This window comes from Osmerus mordax, chromosome 24 (genome assembly GCF_038355195.1).
Source record: "Osmerus mordax isolate fOsmMor3 chromosome 24, fOsmMor3.pri, whole genome shotgun sequence".
NCBI classification, from domain to species: Eukaryota; Metazoa; Chordata; class Actinopteri; order Osmeriformes; family Osmeridae; genus Osmerus; species Osmerus mordax.
In genome coordinates, this window is record NC_090073.1 from 791,279 (window position 1) to 808,289 (window position 17,011).

The window sequence follows — 17,011 nt, forward strand, 5'->3', positions numbered from 1 at the left end:
AAAATGTATATGTGAGGAATGTTTATTTTAACGATTGAAAACAGATAACGCTACATCATAGACCACTGTAGTATGTGTTGCCCGGGCAACAGAGGCTAATGTCATGATGCTAATACTTCAGTGAAATAGTAGACTACTGTTTCCGAAAGTAGATGTACTTCCTTAATAATATCAGCTTATATTGTACATTACACATCACAATTGTGTGTCATATCACAAAGTAAAATGAGTAAATAGTTATCACCCTGGCCTCTTTTCTTGTGGCGTTTCTGCAGCTGCCTTGCAGTAAAGCTATAGTTAGCCTAGCTATCCCCCAAGTTAACAGATGCGAAACGTATGTTCTGCCAAAGGTAGTCACGCGTGTTTTCGTGACGTTAGTGACGCAGTGACGTTAGTAACGTCAGTGACTGTGGTGAAGGATTCAAAATCTTTGTGTCTATTCCAATAAGTAATGATGGTATTCTATGACACAAATCTGTGTTCTAGAAAGAGTGGTCTGGAGTCGCAGAGGTCCGATAATATCAGCTTTAATGCAGCAGTTGGAAATCAACAAGTACAGAGCTCTGGGGTTGTCTACGTTTCCCTACCCGCAACAGAGTTTGGGCTGGTTCACGAAGTTCAACTGGCTATCTTTCCCTCCCCAGCATATAATATACAGTGCAATTAAAACAGAAACATGAAAAGAGGGTTGAGCTTGTTCTCTCGTGCATCAGGGAGTTGTTCTTGCCTCCGCGTCCCACCTGCTCGGGTGCCATCTCCACCCAGATTCAAGGTTGTTTCTGAAAATGAAAAGATAGAGACACAAAGAACAGCCTGCTTCCCACACTCAGTGTGAGACCCAATGTTTAAGCCTGGGCACACTTCTAAGTTCATAACTTTAATAAGCACAATGCATAACTTTAATAAGCACAATATATTCTTTAGTGGCTAGCAAATTAGCCACCGTTAGCTTCACTTTTCGCCACAAAAACTTAACTTAAGCCTAAACCATGCAACGGAACGTAAATTCCAATAGAAGCAACTCAATCGCTACCAAGACGAAACTTTTGACACCTACGTTGTCTATGTAGGCCAAATATTGAGTTTTAGGGGGGCAAATAAAATAAAAAATTATATATATATATATGTGAGAGAACAAAGGTTGTCCCCTTGCCGAAGGCAAAGCACACCCAACTAGAGAGGGTACAATTTCTGGGGAAATTGTAGGGTGTGCTCGCTTGCGTCGGTTGCACAGGGGTCCGTTTTTGAATGACATTTTTAAAACTGATATTTCTGTATATTTTATATAAAAATGCATACTTATTATTTATAAAGATTACATAGATTTTTTTTTGCTGCTCATTTACAACTGAAAATACGAGTAAAGTGTAGAATGAAATTGATCTTCTCATTTCCCCTGCAAAAGGCATCCTCATCGTTGAATCAAAACGAATAAATTTGGTAGACCGGTGTAAAAATTGACCTAATCTCTATGACGTAAACGTCCTTTTAAGTTTTTCCCTTCTCGTGATATTTTCATGAATTTAGCCTACTCATTGCATTCATTCATGAATAAAGAACCCCCTTTGAAGATTATTCTACGACGTTACCGGCAGCAGAAGATTGAATCGCGATTCAAACAGTACCATCTTCTAACTGAAAATATGCCCCCAAAAACGTAAATAAGCTTGACATTTTTTTTGTGGAAAATCGCTTTCATGAAAATCTCACTGGTAGCGATCAATAAGTAACAACAGTAACAACGCAAAGTGCGCTATCCCTGTGTGGAGAAGCTGCCCCGGTAAATTGTACTACTACGGTACAGTACTACAGTAGTAGACTACTGCTGTGTTCGTCTTGGTAGCGATTGAGTTGGTTGAATTGGATTTAACGTTCCGTTGTACGGTTTAGGCTGAAATTAATTATTTTCATGAACAGATTGACAAAGTTTAGGCTGTGGCAATGAAGTTAAGGTTAGCAGTTAGATAGACTTTTGATTTAAGGGGAGTGCTGAACATGTTCTGTCGCCGTTTGACTTCCTAAACAGCTGTGTAGATGTTTTTGTAGTGTCTCGCGTAGGCTACAGCGTTGCAGTGAGCAACACTGGTTTGAAACCACAGGTAATGATAATTTCACCCACAAATCGTTTACTTGTAATGTAATGTCATAATAAATCCTACAACGAAAATGTATTTGTGAGGAATGTTTATTTTAAAGATTGAAAACAGATGCATCATAGACCACTATAGTATGTGTTGCCCGGGCAACAGAGGCTAATGTCATGATGCTAATGCTTCAGTGAAATAGTAGACTACCGTTTCCAAAAGTAGATGTGGGCCTACTTCCTTAATAATATCAGCTAATATTGTACATTACATTTCATAATTGTGTTTCACATCACAAAGTAAAATGAGTAAATAGTTATCACCCTGGCCTCTTTGCTTGTGGCGTTCCTGCAGCTGCCTTGCAGTAAAGCTATAGTTAGCCTAGCTATCCCCCAAGTTAACAGATGCGAAACGAATGTTCTGCTACAGGTAGTCACGCGTGTTTTCGTGACGTTAGTAACGTCAGTGACTGTGGCTAGCAAATTAGCCACCGTTAGCTTCACTTTTCGCCACAAAAACGTAACTGAAGCCTAAACCATGCAACGGAACGTAAATTCCAATAGAAGCAACTCAATCGCTACCAAGACGAAAGTTTTGACACCGCCCTTGTGTATGTAGTCCAAATATTGACTGAGTTTTAGGGGGGGGGAAATAAATAATAATAAATATATATGTGAGAGAACAAAGGTGTGCTCTCGCCGAAGGCTTGAGCACACCCAATAATAATATATATGTGAGAGAACAAAGGTTGTGACCTTGCCAAAGGTAAAGCACACCCAATAATTATTAAATGGATTGAAATGAGTGAGAATAGGAGTTAGGGGGGCCCCCCAAATCACTAAATCCACCACTGGTGGCACTTATTTAAATATGTGCCACAGGTGCAAATTCACCATTATGTTAATAATTTGGACATTTTGTAATATATTCCTTATTGCTTTTCACCCTATATGTAGACATATGTCCTACAAATCAGTTTCGTATTTCAAGTCAATCGGAGCTATGGTTCATGAGGAGATTTGTGTAGGTTAGGACAAATCTTTATTGTACAGAAAAATCCAATATGGTGGCCATTATAGGTTATCATGAGAAATAAGGCATATGTACTATATTTCAGAAGCTTGGGAGTTATGGGCTGCAAATGGCATCACTTTGAAAATTGACAAATTGGGGCGTGGCCTGTAGTGCCACCTATTGTCTTACGTGGACCATGTTTGGTATGGTAGTTACTGCACTGCAGTTTCAACATGCCAAATTTCTCAACTTCTTACATTACTGGTCTAGGGGCAGCCATTGACTCACATGGTACTTTCATCCTACCGGAGAAACCCTAATAACAATAGGTTTCCTCCTCCCGGAGGAATTCTAAATATGAGAAAACAGTGTGTGCCGACGCAAGCACACCCAATTACAACAAGAAAAAGGTAGAAACACAATAGCTTTGCTGCTTGGCCACCAATTAAATGAGGCAAGACTTTATACTTGAAGGAACATACCAATTATTTTATTGGAGTGTCTGATATTTTCTTGCACACAATCACAAAATGCACTGCCACACTCTCCAGTTTGAAACTAGCACACATAGAAAATGGATGGAATAAATACTAGGTGCTGATCTCCTCTTCCCTGAGTACAGTGAAAACACATGTTAGGAACTGCTGGGCTGAGTAGGACGGATGGAACTAGCAGGGGTCTAGAAGAGTTCATGGAAGAAAACATTATTCGGAGAGAAAAGTGTTCTGGAATGTTTTCAAATCCACTATTGTGTTCTGTGCATTGTATAAGCAATTGGCATCTTTTACACGTGGACGGTCACTTATCAAGAAACATTCTACTGATTCTGTTTCTATATTAGGAGATGCTGGCAGGATGGTGTGTTGTTACGCACTGGGCAGGATGTAGTTTGTGGCCATGGCGAGAATGGGGGCACCAGTGGGAACTCCAGGGAACGGACCGCTGGAGCCAGCGATGTCAATGTGGGAGTAGGGTAGAGGCTGGTCTGAGTCCTGCCCATACTGAGGTAAAGAGTGACAGTTTATCATATGAACTACAATCAATAATAATAACAACATCATCAAGCAACACGTGTGTGTACCTTGTCTAGGCCAGAGGCCATGATGAGGAAAGCCGCAGGGGTCTGGTGACCTCGGGGGGTTGCGGAGGAAGGTAGGTTGTTGCTCTGCAGGATCTCCTCGTACTCAGACTTGCCCTTGTGGAACTCATAGTCCTCGCGTCTGATACTGGACACCTCAAACATGTCCCCCAGCACCTCCCCAGCTACATTACCACCAGGGACACATCAACACCAGCAATATATCAGTGTACACCTCAAACACTTCCCCCAGCACTACCACCAGGGGCACATCAGCAGCTTACCTTTTTGCCACTGCAGGGCATTCCCAGAGCAATGGGCAGGTCCATTATCCATGATGATCTGTAGGGAACAGCCTCTGATCACTGTCTGACATCACAGATGCTATTCTAGATAATGGCAGTCCTGTGTGAGACAAACGTGTGTCTGTGTAGCAGACAGTGTGTGTGTAAATGGCAGACTAAGTGTGTGTGTGTATGTTTAGCAAACATTGTAAAGCCGCATTTCCACTACAAAAACATAACCCCGGAACTCACTGCGTTTCCACCGTAGGAACCATAATCCAAAAAGCAAGAACTGAGTTCCTGCTACAGGGGTTGTACTTTCCAAAATACAGGAACCTTTAGGGTGGGGCTTGCAGCGTCAAACATTTAAGATTAGTCAAGTACTCTTGGCAGCATTCTAGTATTTCAACCATCTTGTCATTTCTGAGGCAGCAAATAAGTACAATAATAATCTGTTCATGCTGCATCTGGACCCTTCTTGCGGCAAGCACACACACATTAAACATGGAGAACAAATTAACATGCTTGTAGCAGGGCGGCATTATCTGGGTAGTGGAACAGACAGGCTAAGGGAGAGAAGGACAGTTCTTCAATCAAATAAAAAATTCTCTGTTTTAGTAGTCTAACATGCACCTTAAAATGTATCTCCCATAGATATACACTGAATTTATTCTCCAAAATATGTAACAAAGCACACAAATCGGGGGGGGGGGGGGGGGGGGGGGGGGGGAGTCGGGCTATTAATCAGAAGGTTGTTGGTTCGAATCCGGCTGTGCCAAATGACGTTGTGTCCTTGGGCAAGGCACTTCACCCTACTTGCCTCAGGGAGAATGTCCCTGTACTTACTGTAAGTCGCTCTGGATAAGAGCATCTGCTAAATGACTAAATGTAAATCAGCGTATCAGGACTTCAGTTCATGTTTTCTAGTATCAAATTACGGGACGAGCCCACAGCAACTGGAATCAGCGACCGGCACTAAAAGTGTATTTTTCACAAGGCTAAAAATTATATTAATGTCATTCCATTTTCTATTTATATTCTATTTTATGTACGATGCACACGTCAGCTGACTAATTTTCCTAATCATGTGGTAAATTCCTGCAGTGGAAATGCGGCAAACAATGTTCTGCAGGAACCTTCTAGTAGTAGCTTCAAAGGTAGTTCTGGGAACTAAAAGAACTAAAACCTTGCTGCATTCATTGTGTGTTTATGCATGTAGCAGCCCCTCAGTTTGACATGAGGTCATGCTCACAGAGTAGTTGGGTCCCATGGCACGGATGGCATGGCCAGTCAGAGTGGCGATGGTGAAGAGCTGAGGAGACACCTCACGTACCGCCTAGAGAGAGGGGGAATTCCTGAGGTGTGTGAGGAGGAAAAAGTGACATCCCCTCATTTGAATAGTCTGTGTTCTGACCTTCTCTTTCATCTCACAGAGCAAGTCCACCATAACCATGCGTCCCTCTGCATCAGTGTTCCCCACACGCACCCTGCGACCTGCACGCGACACCACTAGCTCATCAGCCACGTAGCAGTCTGCGCACACACACAGGGACAAATCAAACAACATGGAAAGACAGAGGGAGTTAAAAAAGAAAGAAAAAGAGCACTGACCTGCCCCTACGCTGTTCCTCACCATGGCCATGGAGCCAACTACTTTCAGATGCTTAGGCTTCATCTTGGCCAGGACCTGGAGTGAGAGGAAGTTAGATCAACATCACCAGTACTACCAGTTAGAACAACACTACCCATACTACTACAGGTAACAGTGGAGGTAATAGACCAGCCTCACTGACAATAACTGACCTGGAAGAAGCCAGCTACAGCTGCTGCTCCACACTTGTCCCTGTGCATCCCCGCCATGATGCCTCCAGCCTTGATGTCTGCTCCTCCCGTGTCATAGGTGATTCCCTAATGTAGGCACGTGCACATACACAACTTGATTAGAGCATAACAGGAGGTGATATACTTATGTTGGTGTTGGGGTCTCAGCTCTGTATTTGGGTCAGAGTGAGTCCCAAGTCTTATGTGGTGGGCCAGGGTCCCAGGTACTAAAGCAGCAGTGTTCTCACCTTGCCCACCAGCATGAGGGTGGTTTGGATCGGGCCTTCTCCACAGTACTGCAGCTTCACCACTCTGGCCTGGTGACGGGGCACCGCTACGAATATGCACTCACATTACAACAACACTCAGGAGAGAAACTTCACTCAACACTGCTGGTAATGGATTAATTGATAAAAAGCTTGCTGATGGGTGATTGGTGGTAGTCTACCATTGGCACAACGGTTGACAGCAGCCAGACAGGGGTATTCTTTCTCCAGCACCTTCAGCTCACTCACCACCTCCACCTTTGGAAGAACATGAGGTCAGACCTCCTTACAGAACATGGTGTCCGACCAGCGACGGACTGGCCATCTGGAACACCGGGTGTTTTCCCAGTTGGCCGCTTAACAATTGGGTTTAGGGTTAGACCACACTTAAATAACAAGTGTGAGTTCATAATAGCTGCGACCACGTAACCGCATGCAACTTTTTGGGATGGGCCGAGCTGTAGAGCTGCTAGTTGCAACTAAAAATAAAGTGCTGTGTGCCTGACTGTCCCAGGCGAATTAGCTTGATATTGCCAGACCAATTCACAATTGCGTATTAAGTCTGGAACCTCAGTTCCATTTTTAACCCATGGGTTAGGAAATGGGTCTGAAAAGGCACTCGTCATCACATCAACCACTCCCGACAAGAAGTGAGAGGTACTTTGCTGAAGCAGGGCTCATAACATTAAAGATCTAACATTGTGTTATCATGAGAAGTGTGACACTACGACAGGACTATGACCAACTATGACCACCATCGTCTAGATCAGGGTTCCCCAATTAGATTTCCACAAGGACCAAATTTGGTCAGGCATGCCAAACAAAGGGCCAACATGTTTTTTTGGGGGGCGACAGTTTTATGTGCGGATGTTACTTCTATTATGATTTTATCATTATTAGTAGTGGTGTTGGGAGTCACACAAAGAGAACATTTTTCTCTTGAAACAAAATGATTCCAAAACCGACATTTAATTATGAAATTTCCCTGGAGCACATTCTGTGCAAAGTCAGCAAACAAAAAGTCCAGCAAACACAGCAGACAGCTGTTCCATGTCGGTTCGGTCACAGGACGAGTCTATTGCTATAGTGAAAATGCTTCTGTTTCCTAAAATCGGTGAGTAAACTGGAAAAACACTTGGTTTAAAACTTAGGCAGCCATGTCGATTGCACATTGTTTAATTAACTCGGCAATCGGCAAATGGCTTGCAAGAGCTAGGACTCTTGCAAGCTTCCAAGAAACGTGTAACGAGGCAGCTGTTGCGCTCTCTTGTGCCGATGTTGTTTTACACAGTTAAAACCGAGTGCTTGTATGATGTTAACATGCTTGCAATTTTTTGTTTGCGCTGGTCAGATTTTTCTGGGTAGTTTGCATTAACCCTTGTGCTGCCTTCGGGTCACAGAGGTTCTGCCAGAGGTTCATAACGAACCATCGTTGTGTTTACCCAATTTTACCCAATACAAAAACAAATAAAAACGAGAGGGTACAATTTCTGGGGAAATTGTAGGGTGTGCTTGCTTGCGTCGGTTGCACAGGGGTCTGTATATTTTATATAAAAATGCATAGGGCCTACTTATTATTTATAAAGATTACATAGATTTAAAAGCATCTTTTTTTTGCTGCTCATTTACAACTCAAAATACGAGTGAAGTGTAGAATGAAATATGATGTCTTCTCATTTCCCCTGCAAGAGGCAGCCTCATAGCTGAATCAAAACGAATAAATTTGGCAGACCGGTGTAAAAATGGACCTAATCTCTATGACTTAAACGTCCTTTTAAGTTTTCCCTTCGTGTGATATTTTCAGGCATTTAGCCTACTCATATTGCATTCATTCATTAATAAAGAACCCCCTTTGAAGATTATTCTACGACTTTACCGGCAGAAGATAGAATCGCGATTCAAACAGTACCATCTGCTAACTGAAAATATGCCCCCAAAAACGTAAATAAGCTGGACATTTATTTAGTGGAAAATCGCTCATTCATAAAAAGCTCACTGGTAGCGATCATTGTCAGTAACAACGCAAAATGCGATATAGCCCTGTGTGGAGAAGCTGCCCCGGTAAATTCTACTACTACAGTACAGTACTAGACTACTGCTGTGTTCGTCTTGGTAGCGGTTGCGTTGGTTGAATTCGATGTAACGTTCCGTTGTACGGTTTAGGCTGAAATTAATTATTTTCATGAACAGATTGACAAAGTTTAGGCTGTGGCAATGAAGTTCAGGTTAGTAGTCAGATACAGTTAGGTCCATAAGTATTTGGACATTGACACAATTTTCATCATTTTGGCTCTGTATACCACCACAATGGATTTGAAAAGAAACAATCAAAATGTGCTTTAAGTGCAGACTTTCAGCTTTAATTTCAGGGTATTTACATCCAAATCAGGTGAACGGTGTAGGAATTACAACACATTTTATATGTGGCCCCCCCCCTTTTTAAGGGACCAAAAATAATTGGACAAACTAACATAATCATAAATCTAATTGTCCCTTTTAATACTTGGTTGCAAATCCTTTGCAGTCAATGACAGCCTGAAGTCTGGAACCCATAGACATCACCAGACGCTGGGTTTCGTCCCTGGTGATGCTCTGCCAGGCCTCTACTGCAACTGTCTTCAGTTCCTGCTTGTTCTTGGGGCATTTTCCCTTCAGTTTTGTCTTTAGCAAGTGAAACGCATGCTCAATTGGATTTAGGTCAGGTGATTGACTTGGCCATTGCAGAACATTCCACTTCTTTGCCTTAAAAAACTCTTTGGTTGCTTTCGCAGTATGCTTCGGGTCATTGTCCATCTGCACTGTGAAGCGCCGTCCTATGAGTTCTGAAGCATTTGGCTGAATCTGAGCAGATAATATTGCCCGAAACACTTCAGAATTCATCCTACTGCTTTTGTCAGCAGTCACATCATCGGTAAATACAAGGGAACCAGTTCCATTGGCAGCCATACATGCCCACGCCATAACACTACCTCCACCATGCTTCACTGATGAGGTGGTATGCTTTGGATCATGAGCAGTTCCTTCCCTTCTCCATACTCTTCTCTTCCCATCATTCTGGTACAAGTTGATCTTGGTCTCATCTGTCCATAGGATGTTGTTCCAGAACTGTACAGGCTCTTTAGATGTTTTTTGGCAAACTCTAATCTGGTCTTCCTGTTTTTGAGACTCACCAATGGTTTACATCTTGTGGTGAACCCTCTGTATTTACTCTGGTGAAGTCTTCTCTTAATTGTTGACTTTGACACAGATACGCCTACCTCCTGGAAAGTGTTCTTGATCTGGCCAACTGTTGTTAAGGGGTTTTTCTTCACCAGGGAAAGAATTCTTCTGTCATCCACCACAGTTGTTTTCCGTGGTCTTCCGGGTCTTTTGGTGTTGCTGAGCTCACCAGTGCGTTCTTTCTTTTTAAGAATGTACCAAACAGTTGATTTGGCCACACCTAATGTTTTTGCTATCTCTCTGATAGGTTTGTTTTGATTTTTCAGCCTAACGATGGCTTGCTTCACTGATGGTGACAGCTCTTTGGACTTCATATTGAGAGTTGACAGCAACAGATTCCAAACACAAATACCATACTTGAAATGAACTCTAGACCTTTTATCTGCTCCTTGTCAATGAAATAACGAACTCCCTATATGAGGCAATAACATACACCTGACCATGGAACAGCTGAGCAGCCAATTGTCCAATTACTTTTGGTCCCTTAAAAAGGGGGGGGCCACATAAAATGTATTGTAATTCCTACAACGTTCACCTGATTTGGATGTAGATACCCTAAAATTAAAGCTGAAAGTCTGCACTTAAAGCACATCTTGATTGTTTCTTTTCAAATCCATTGTGGTGGGATACAGAGCCAAAATGATGAAAATTGTGTCAATGTCCAAATACTTATGGACCTAACTGTAGTTTCACCTATTGAAAGACTTTTGATTTAAGTAAGGGGAGTGCCAAACATGTTCTGTCGCCGTTTGACTTCCTAAACAGCTGTGTAGATGTTTTTGTAGTGCGTCTCGCGTAGGCTACAGCGTTGCAGTGAGCAACACTGGTTTGAAACCACAGGTAATGATCATTTCACCAACAAATCGTTTACTTGTAATGTAATGTCATAATAAATCCTACAACGAAAATGTATTTGTGAGGAACGTTTATTTTAATGATTGAAAACAGATGCATCATAGACCACTGTAGTATGTGTTGCCCGGGTAACAGAGGCTAATGTCATGCTAATGCCTCAGTGAAATAGTAGACTACCGTTTCCGAAAGTAGATGTGGGCCTACTTCCTTAATAATATCAGCTAATATTGTACATTACATTTTACAATTGTGTTTCACATCACAAAGTAAAATAAGTAAATAGTTATCACCCTGGCCTCTTTGCTTGTGGCGTTTCTGCAGCTGCCTTGCAGTAAAGCTATAGTTAGCCTAGCTATCCCCCAAGTTAACAGATGCGAAACGAATGTTCTGCTACAGGTAGTCACGCGTGTTTTCGTGACGTTAGTGACGTTAGTAACGTCAGTGACTGTGGCTAGCAAATTAGCCACCGTTAGCTTCACTTTTCGCCACAAAAACGTAACTTGAGCCTAAACCATGCAACGGAACGTAAATCCCAATAGAAGCAACTCAATCGCTACCAAGACGAAACTTTTGACACCTAGGTTGTCTATGTAGGCCAAATAATGACTGAGTTTTAGGGGGGCAAAAAGAATAATATATATGTGAGAGAACATTTAGTCATTTAGCAGACACTCTTATCCAGAGCGACTTACAGTAAGTACAAAGGTTGTGCTCTCACCGAAGGCTTGAGCACACCCAATAATTTTGTTTTAACCTTTGCAATGTGGGGGGTCTGAGACAGCCCAACAGTTAAAAGAAAATGCTTCACTTTGTTTTTGTATGAGGTAAATTTGTCGCAATACGACGGTGGGTCACAATGACTGATGGGTCAGAATGACCCGAAGATAACACAAGGGTTAAAACTGGCAGCATGAAGAAAGTTAAAGCTGTCAGCGTGGGCCAGACATTTGGCTCTTGCGGGCCGGATCTGGCCGCTAATTGGGGCTGGCTGGTCTAGATAATTAATAGGAAACACTTTGGCTGACATGCGGTCAGAATTCGATACAGGATGACCAAGTGTTAATTGCATTTCTGGTACCTGAACAGGGCTGTCCTTAAAGAGAGCCTGGACATATTCAGTCACACGAGGAGCAGCCATACGCTCTGGATCTGACCCTCCGATGTCCCGGCACACCAGCCTGAGAGGGTGGAGAGGGCAGCAGAGAAAAGAGGGTAGGGGCAGCGAGAGGGGGGAGGGAAAGACAGGAGCAAGGAAGTGAAATGGAGAGAAGTGGCAAGGGTGAGAGAGGCAGAGAGAAAGGGGATGGACAGACAGTTGGAGAGAAGAAAGGAGGACCAGAGAGAGAAAGAAAGATAAAGGTAAAGTGTGGTTAAACAATCACACACATAAAAAATATCCAGTAACCAAGACTCTGGTTTTACATGTTGTGAATTACTTCTTCAAATCACAGCTTATTTCTGATGACTGTCTCACCTGCCACCCTCAAGAGCAGAGGCCAGGTCCACCAGTACCTGTCCCTGGGCCTGCTGGGCCACCCACAGTCCCAGGACACACACTTTGTATGGGCTGGGCTTTAGACTTGCCTCCCTCACCTCCAGAGGCTGGGGGACACAGGTACACACTGCTCTGAGCATCCAATCGGACAGTACAGTGTAGATAATGTGTGCGCATGTGCGTGTCTGCATGCATCTCACCATGTAGAGAGCATGCAATGCCCCCAGGGCAGCCACCAGGGTGCTCCTCTTGTAGCTGCTGTGGCATGGACAGATAAGAAGAGGGCGCTGCATACCTGCTTTCATGGCCCTGAAGGAGAAAGACAGAAATGATTACATGTTTAAAACTCTCTGCTTCAGTACCAGGTAGTCTTAGATGGCATGACTGACCAGTAGACAATGCAGTCTCAGGTCACTGACCGTTTGATACCACTAATGGCAGCATCACTGAAGCGCCTGATGTCATCGTAGTCACGGATAACAGGGCCAGTAGAGGAAAACACAAGGCGATTACCAGGGAGACCAGGGACCTTCAACACCACAACCTCCTCCCCTAGACCACTGTCAACCTGAGGGGGAGGGGGGTTAATATTCAGCATGTGTCCTCTTTATAATCCAACGGAGTGCAGTGTCACAATTGACATTGTTTGGATAAGCATTGACATAAAATGAAAATAATTCGCCTCCAGTTTAGCTTTCTCTCTTCGCGTCCCAGCCCCTTCACTCTGGTCTACAGCGAGTTTCCTACGAATATCTCGAGAACTGGGCACTCTGCGAAGTTCATATTTTGCAGGTGTCCTTTTTATAATCCAACGGAGTGCAGTACCGTGATGGAACTAATGCGATTAACAAAGGCATTCGCAATTAAATGAAACTAAGCAAGGAAAATAGGGAAATTCGCTTTTACAACCGATAATCATCTGCTTTCAAAGGGGCTGGCTAGCAAACATTTACATTTAGTCATTTAGCAGACGCTCTTATCCAGAGCGACTTACAGTAAGTACAGGGACATTCCCCCGAGGCAAGTAGGGTGAAGTGCCTTGCCCAAGGACACAACGTCAGTTGGCATGACCGGGAATCGAACTGGCAACCTTCGGATTACTAGCCCGACTCCCTCACCGCTCAGCCAACTGACTCCCTAAATTTACATCTGCAAACAGAACGACAAAATAGTGGATATACTTTCAGTATAGATCAGTGAATTTTGTTGCATAAATGAATGTGTTTACTGATGTCAAAACTGCTCTTTGTAGTGGTAAGACAATTTAACAGAACCAATATAGTACATTTTGATCAACATAACATAAGCAATTTATAACGTAGGAAACAGAAAACAAATTAAGGCTACATAACCATTTGCATGAATGTAGACTACCACAGCATTGGCAATTTGACTAGAATAGATGTGGTTGTTGAACAAGTACTTGAGAGATGACAGAGAATTTAAATTGTGATCTGAGAAATATAGGTACCAAAAGCACTGAGAAGAACTGTCATCACCAGCTGCATCATGGGCACTGCTCACAGGGGCACACTATAATTCCAGAAATCTGTGTCACCGACATCATCGTGGGCACTGTGCCCTATCTGGGTGTGTGTGCCACCAATTTTATCACGGGCACTATGCACTATCTATAGTTCAAGGAATCTGTATTAGTGTGTTTCACTGAAATCTTAATCAACGACTGCATCACGGGCACTATGCACTATCTATAGTTCAAGGAATCTGTATTAGTGTGTTTCACTGAAATCTTAATCAACGACTGCATCACGGGCACTGTGCACGAGTACTAAAAATGTACTGACCTCTGCTTTCTTTCTGTGAAATGGAAAAACATTGGAGCACAAGACTGTGTGATTAACATTGTATGAAGAGATGGTAAATTCTGTCCATAGACAAGATACTAATTATGTTAACATTCGGCAGACTCAGAGGTGACGACTGGACACAGGCTGTAGAGAACTGTTCATTAGGGCTGTCCCCGACTAAGATTTTCTTTGGTCGACCAAGACTCAGCTAAAATGAATGAAAATCGACTAATCGAAATGCTTTTTAAAAATTTTTTTACGTACGAACATTTTCCCGATCTGACTCAATGGCTGCTGGACATTGCAGATTCAGCCGCTAATAGCCTACATTAATAAGACTCGTATCACCAGTACTGTTGTAACCGAATGACGATGGTATTTAGTATCTCTTACAATGTACTACAAATTAAAAATATTGTTTGTTTAACATGCAAATCATCAGAGCGCGCTTATCACTGCCTGAACTTGCAGCATGCGAACTTAGAAGCTGAGTGGGGAACGGTGCAACAGAGAAAGATGTTGTCTTGCCGGAGAAGATAACGTCATTCCATTTGGATGTGATTCTTATAAGAGGCATATTCATTTTTTAACCCAGCGCGTTAGCATGAGCGAAGTAGGGCTAGGCCAACTTACGTTTTTCAGGTGGTAGGCTACATCATATTCGACGTCGAACTATGAAAAATAAACCGTTGTTGGCAGAGTTTGCATTCAACGTTTTTCGAGTCACCCGGTACTTTGTAAATGTAGTTTAATGAAATGCTGCCATACCACAGATTTCTTTGCCATTTTGACTAATAACACCGACAAAGTAGGCTATGGCAGAGTTTGTAGTTCGGCAGCCAATTGTGCTCGTGCCGTGTGCAAAACAAACACAAAGCGCAGATTAACGAAAAGGAAAACTGTAACACCCTTTCTTTAAATCTTAAAAAAAAAAAATCTTAAAAAAATTTAAATTTAGAGTTGCTTTATTTGTCTTAAATAATGTAATCTACAATTTCTGTAGAACATTTCGTTAATTCAGCAATGATTACACAAGCGGGAATCAGATCTCATACTGCCATATGACAGCTCGACTAAAAAAATCTTAACCAAGAGCATATCGACCAGAAAATCGACTAGTCGACTGAGTGGGGACAGCCCTACTCATTGTGACCACTAGTGTCGTTATCCAGTTCCAGCACTCTGTGTTCCATTAATAAAGGCTAATGTGGCTAAATGGCTTGTCTTAGTCTCACCTTTCTTGATACCTGGTAGAGTTGTTGTTTTTCTTCCCCACCACACATAGCACATACACTGGTATAAATATGTCATGTTGTTGTTTGTGTGTACCCACAGAGCTGTAGTCCTGCAGAGGTGCTTTCAAGCATTCCAGTTCTTGGGGCAGAGTTTCATGGTTCTGGGTGACCAACAAGATGCCATCGTAACTGGAGAGGGGTTAAGAAAAACATGGTTAGAAAGAGACACATGCACACACACATTCATTATAATATTACTTACTTTTGGTTCTTGCAGTCAGTGGTCCACTCAATTGGCTGGACACTGGAAATAAAAACATTCATCAAACCAAAGCACACTTTAATGCTGTAGTAGAAGGTTCAGTCAAACAAGCTATGTTTAGCCTGTGGAGGATGACTGCTCGTGTCTAAGCATAGGACTGGAGCGCCATTGTAGTCTGACAGGAAGAGGTCATGTGAGTCAGAAAGTGGGTCAAAGTCTACCTTCCTCTCTGTCTTCTTTGTAGACCAATAATAGGAAGGCTAGCACTGCAGAGAGATAAAAACCTGAAATACTCAGGTTTCACTAACTCTCCTGGGCGATACCATCCCAGAATAGTCCTGTTACTAAGCTAAGTAGCTTAGTAACTAAACTACCACAGCTCATCAAAATATAGACCGTTTAGTATATGATAATATTCAGTGGTGGTTTGTGCTGGTTGCTGTACTAGCACGTAGGCCTAAGTTATCCATATATTTAGGCCGAGGGTTCATTTAAGACCGTGTGTCTCAACTGGTGGTTCGCGACCCACTTTTGGGTCGTGCCCACCAGTTGAGACTAAATCGCGGACGCGAAACTATTATTTATAAGTTACCGAACATCCGATTGCGCTTTTATTTTGAAAGGTGCGTAGGTTCAGTCCGTGCCGCCCGCATTCAACTGAAATAAATTATATAGGCTAATGGTTCAAAAATTAAATATTCTTGGGTCGTGACTTAATGACCAAGGACAAATGTGGATCCTGAGGTTATGTGAAGGACCACCGTGTTTCATTTTCTAGGCTTCATTGTTGGAGATTTAACGGGTGAACATCTACCCACCCTCAGCCAAGCACCATCGTTTTCCTTTAGATGCACCTCAGAAGATCAAGCTAGCTATGCTGGATTAAAAAACGAAAGGCAAAAAAAGAGTTAAATTCATAGTTGTTTATGATAAATCAGAGGTTCAGTCTCTTACCGAGTGCACATTGTTGGCCTTGCGACGTCTCCACAGGAAGAAGTAAACGTCAGCTGACTTACACTCCCTTGTTCACGTGACGCATTAATCTCACACAGAGTGTATCATGGGAGTTGTAGGCGTTTATCGGAAATATTAAACATTTCTTCCCAATCAAAATACCCAGTGGCTTTCGTATGAAAAGTTGTACTTATAATTGTATATTATCAATTGTAACATCAGTTTCATGGTTACGGTACTACGGATACATCATTTAGCCCTACAAAAGGCTGAACCAGGAACTATGCCCTCCGTTGACAGAGCCTTGCTTTTCCAACAGATAAGAGGGGAAGAGGTGAGTGACTGTTTCAGTCCAAAGTGCAATGTCAAGTATGTATAATCTGCTTTGCATACCATAAAAGGAACATTCCCTAGTCAGCATTGAACTTTATCTGTGCAGGAGATAAGGCGCTTTAGTTTTTGCACAGAGCGGTGTGATCAGGTAGGCGACATTTGCCCTGCTGAAGTCTTGTGTGCCGTTGTTGTTGCTCTTTCTCTGATTAATTAGTAATGTATCTGCAGTTGTGGGTCGAGTAGACATTCTTGGGATACTTTGAAAACGTATTTCGTTGCAGAATACATGCCCAAAAATGTATT

The 17,011-nt window shown here is 42.6% G+C and overlaps 2 protein-coding genes across 10 annotated transcripts in view; one reads left to right on the forward strand and one right to left on the reverse strand.

The window, feature by feature from the left end:
• Positions 1 to 3,566: 3,566 nt before the first annotated feature.
• Positions 3,567 to 16,427, reverse strand: zgc:152830 (uncharacterized protein LOC767682 homolog). 3 transcript variants are annotated; one of them, XM_067227892.1, is made up of 17 exons: positions 16,376 to 16,427; positions 15,422 to 15,463; positions 15,258 to 15,348; positions 12,536 to 12,684; positions 12,317 to 12,425; positions 12,096 to 12,223; positions 11,700 to 11,799; positions 6,730 to 6,805; positions 6,530 to 6,615; positions 6,264 to 6,368; positions 6,072 to 6,147; positions 5,875 to 5,993; positions 5,713 to 5,796; positions 4,461 to 4,518; positions 4,180 to 4,361; positions 3,973 to 4,099; positions 3,567 to 3,777 (listed from the first exon to the last, which is right to left on the reverse strand). In XM_067227892.1, exons 1-17 carry the CDS (start codon positions 16,384 to 16,386, stop codon positions 3,767 to 3,769), a joined length of 1,554 nt encoding a protein of 517 aa, XP_067083993.1. In that variant the 5' UTR covers positions 16,387 to 16,427; the 3' UTR covers positions 3,567 to 3,766. The 3 variants fall into 3 exon arrangements, with proteins under 3 accessions (XP_067083993.1, XP_067083991.1, XP_067083992.1); XM_067227890.1 differs by lacking the exon at positions 16,376 to 16,427 and having other exon boundaries at positions 15,422 to 15,483; XM_067227891.1 differs by lacking the exon at positions 16,376 to 16,427 and having other exon boundaries at positions 3,567 to 4,099; positions 15,422 to 15,483.
• fahd2a (fumarylacetoacetate hydrolase domain containing 2A) overlaps positions 15,502 to 17,011 on the forward strand; it is a 28,294-nt gene continuing 26,784 nt past the window's right edge. For 2 of the 7 annotated variants that reach the window (XM_067227897.1, XM_067227898.1), the window contains exon 1: positions 16,482 to 16,709. Coding sequence is in view for 2 of the 7 variants with exons in the window: in XM_067227894.1 (XP_067083995.1) it covers positions 16,602 to 16,709 (108 nt within the window). In the remaining 5 variants the exon portion in view is untranslated. Of the gene's footprint in view, positions 15,627 to 16,468; positions 16,710 to 16,819; positions 16,857 to 17,011 lie in introns of those variants that run through there. The other 5 variants (XM_067227896.1, XM_067227894.1, XM_067227893.1 and 2 more) reach the window with 5 other exon arrangements.

Bases quoted from the DNA above. Each gene is read 5' to 3' on its own strand.
- zgc:152830 (XM_067227890.1), bottom strand. From the start codon at position 15,483: ATGAATGTTTTTATTTCCAGTGTCCAGCCAATTGAGTGGACCACTGAC. The intron at 12,224-12,316 runs GTGAGATGCATG...TGTGTCCCCCAG, and splicing joins CATTGCATGCTCTCTACATG to CCTCTGGAGGTGAGGGAGGC. The intron at 6,806-11,699 runs GTACCAGAAATG...GTTCTTCCAAAG, and splicing joins TTAAGGACAGCCCTGTTCAG to GTGGAGGTGGTGAGTGAGCT.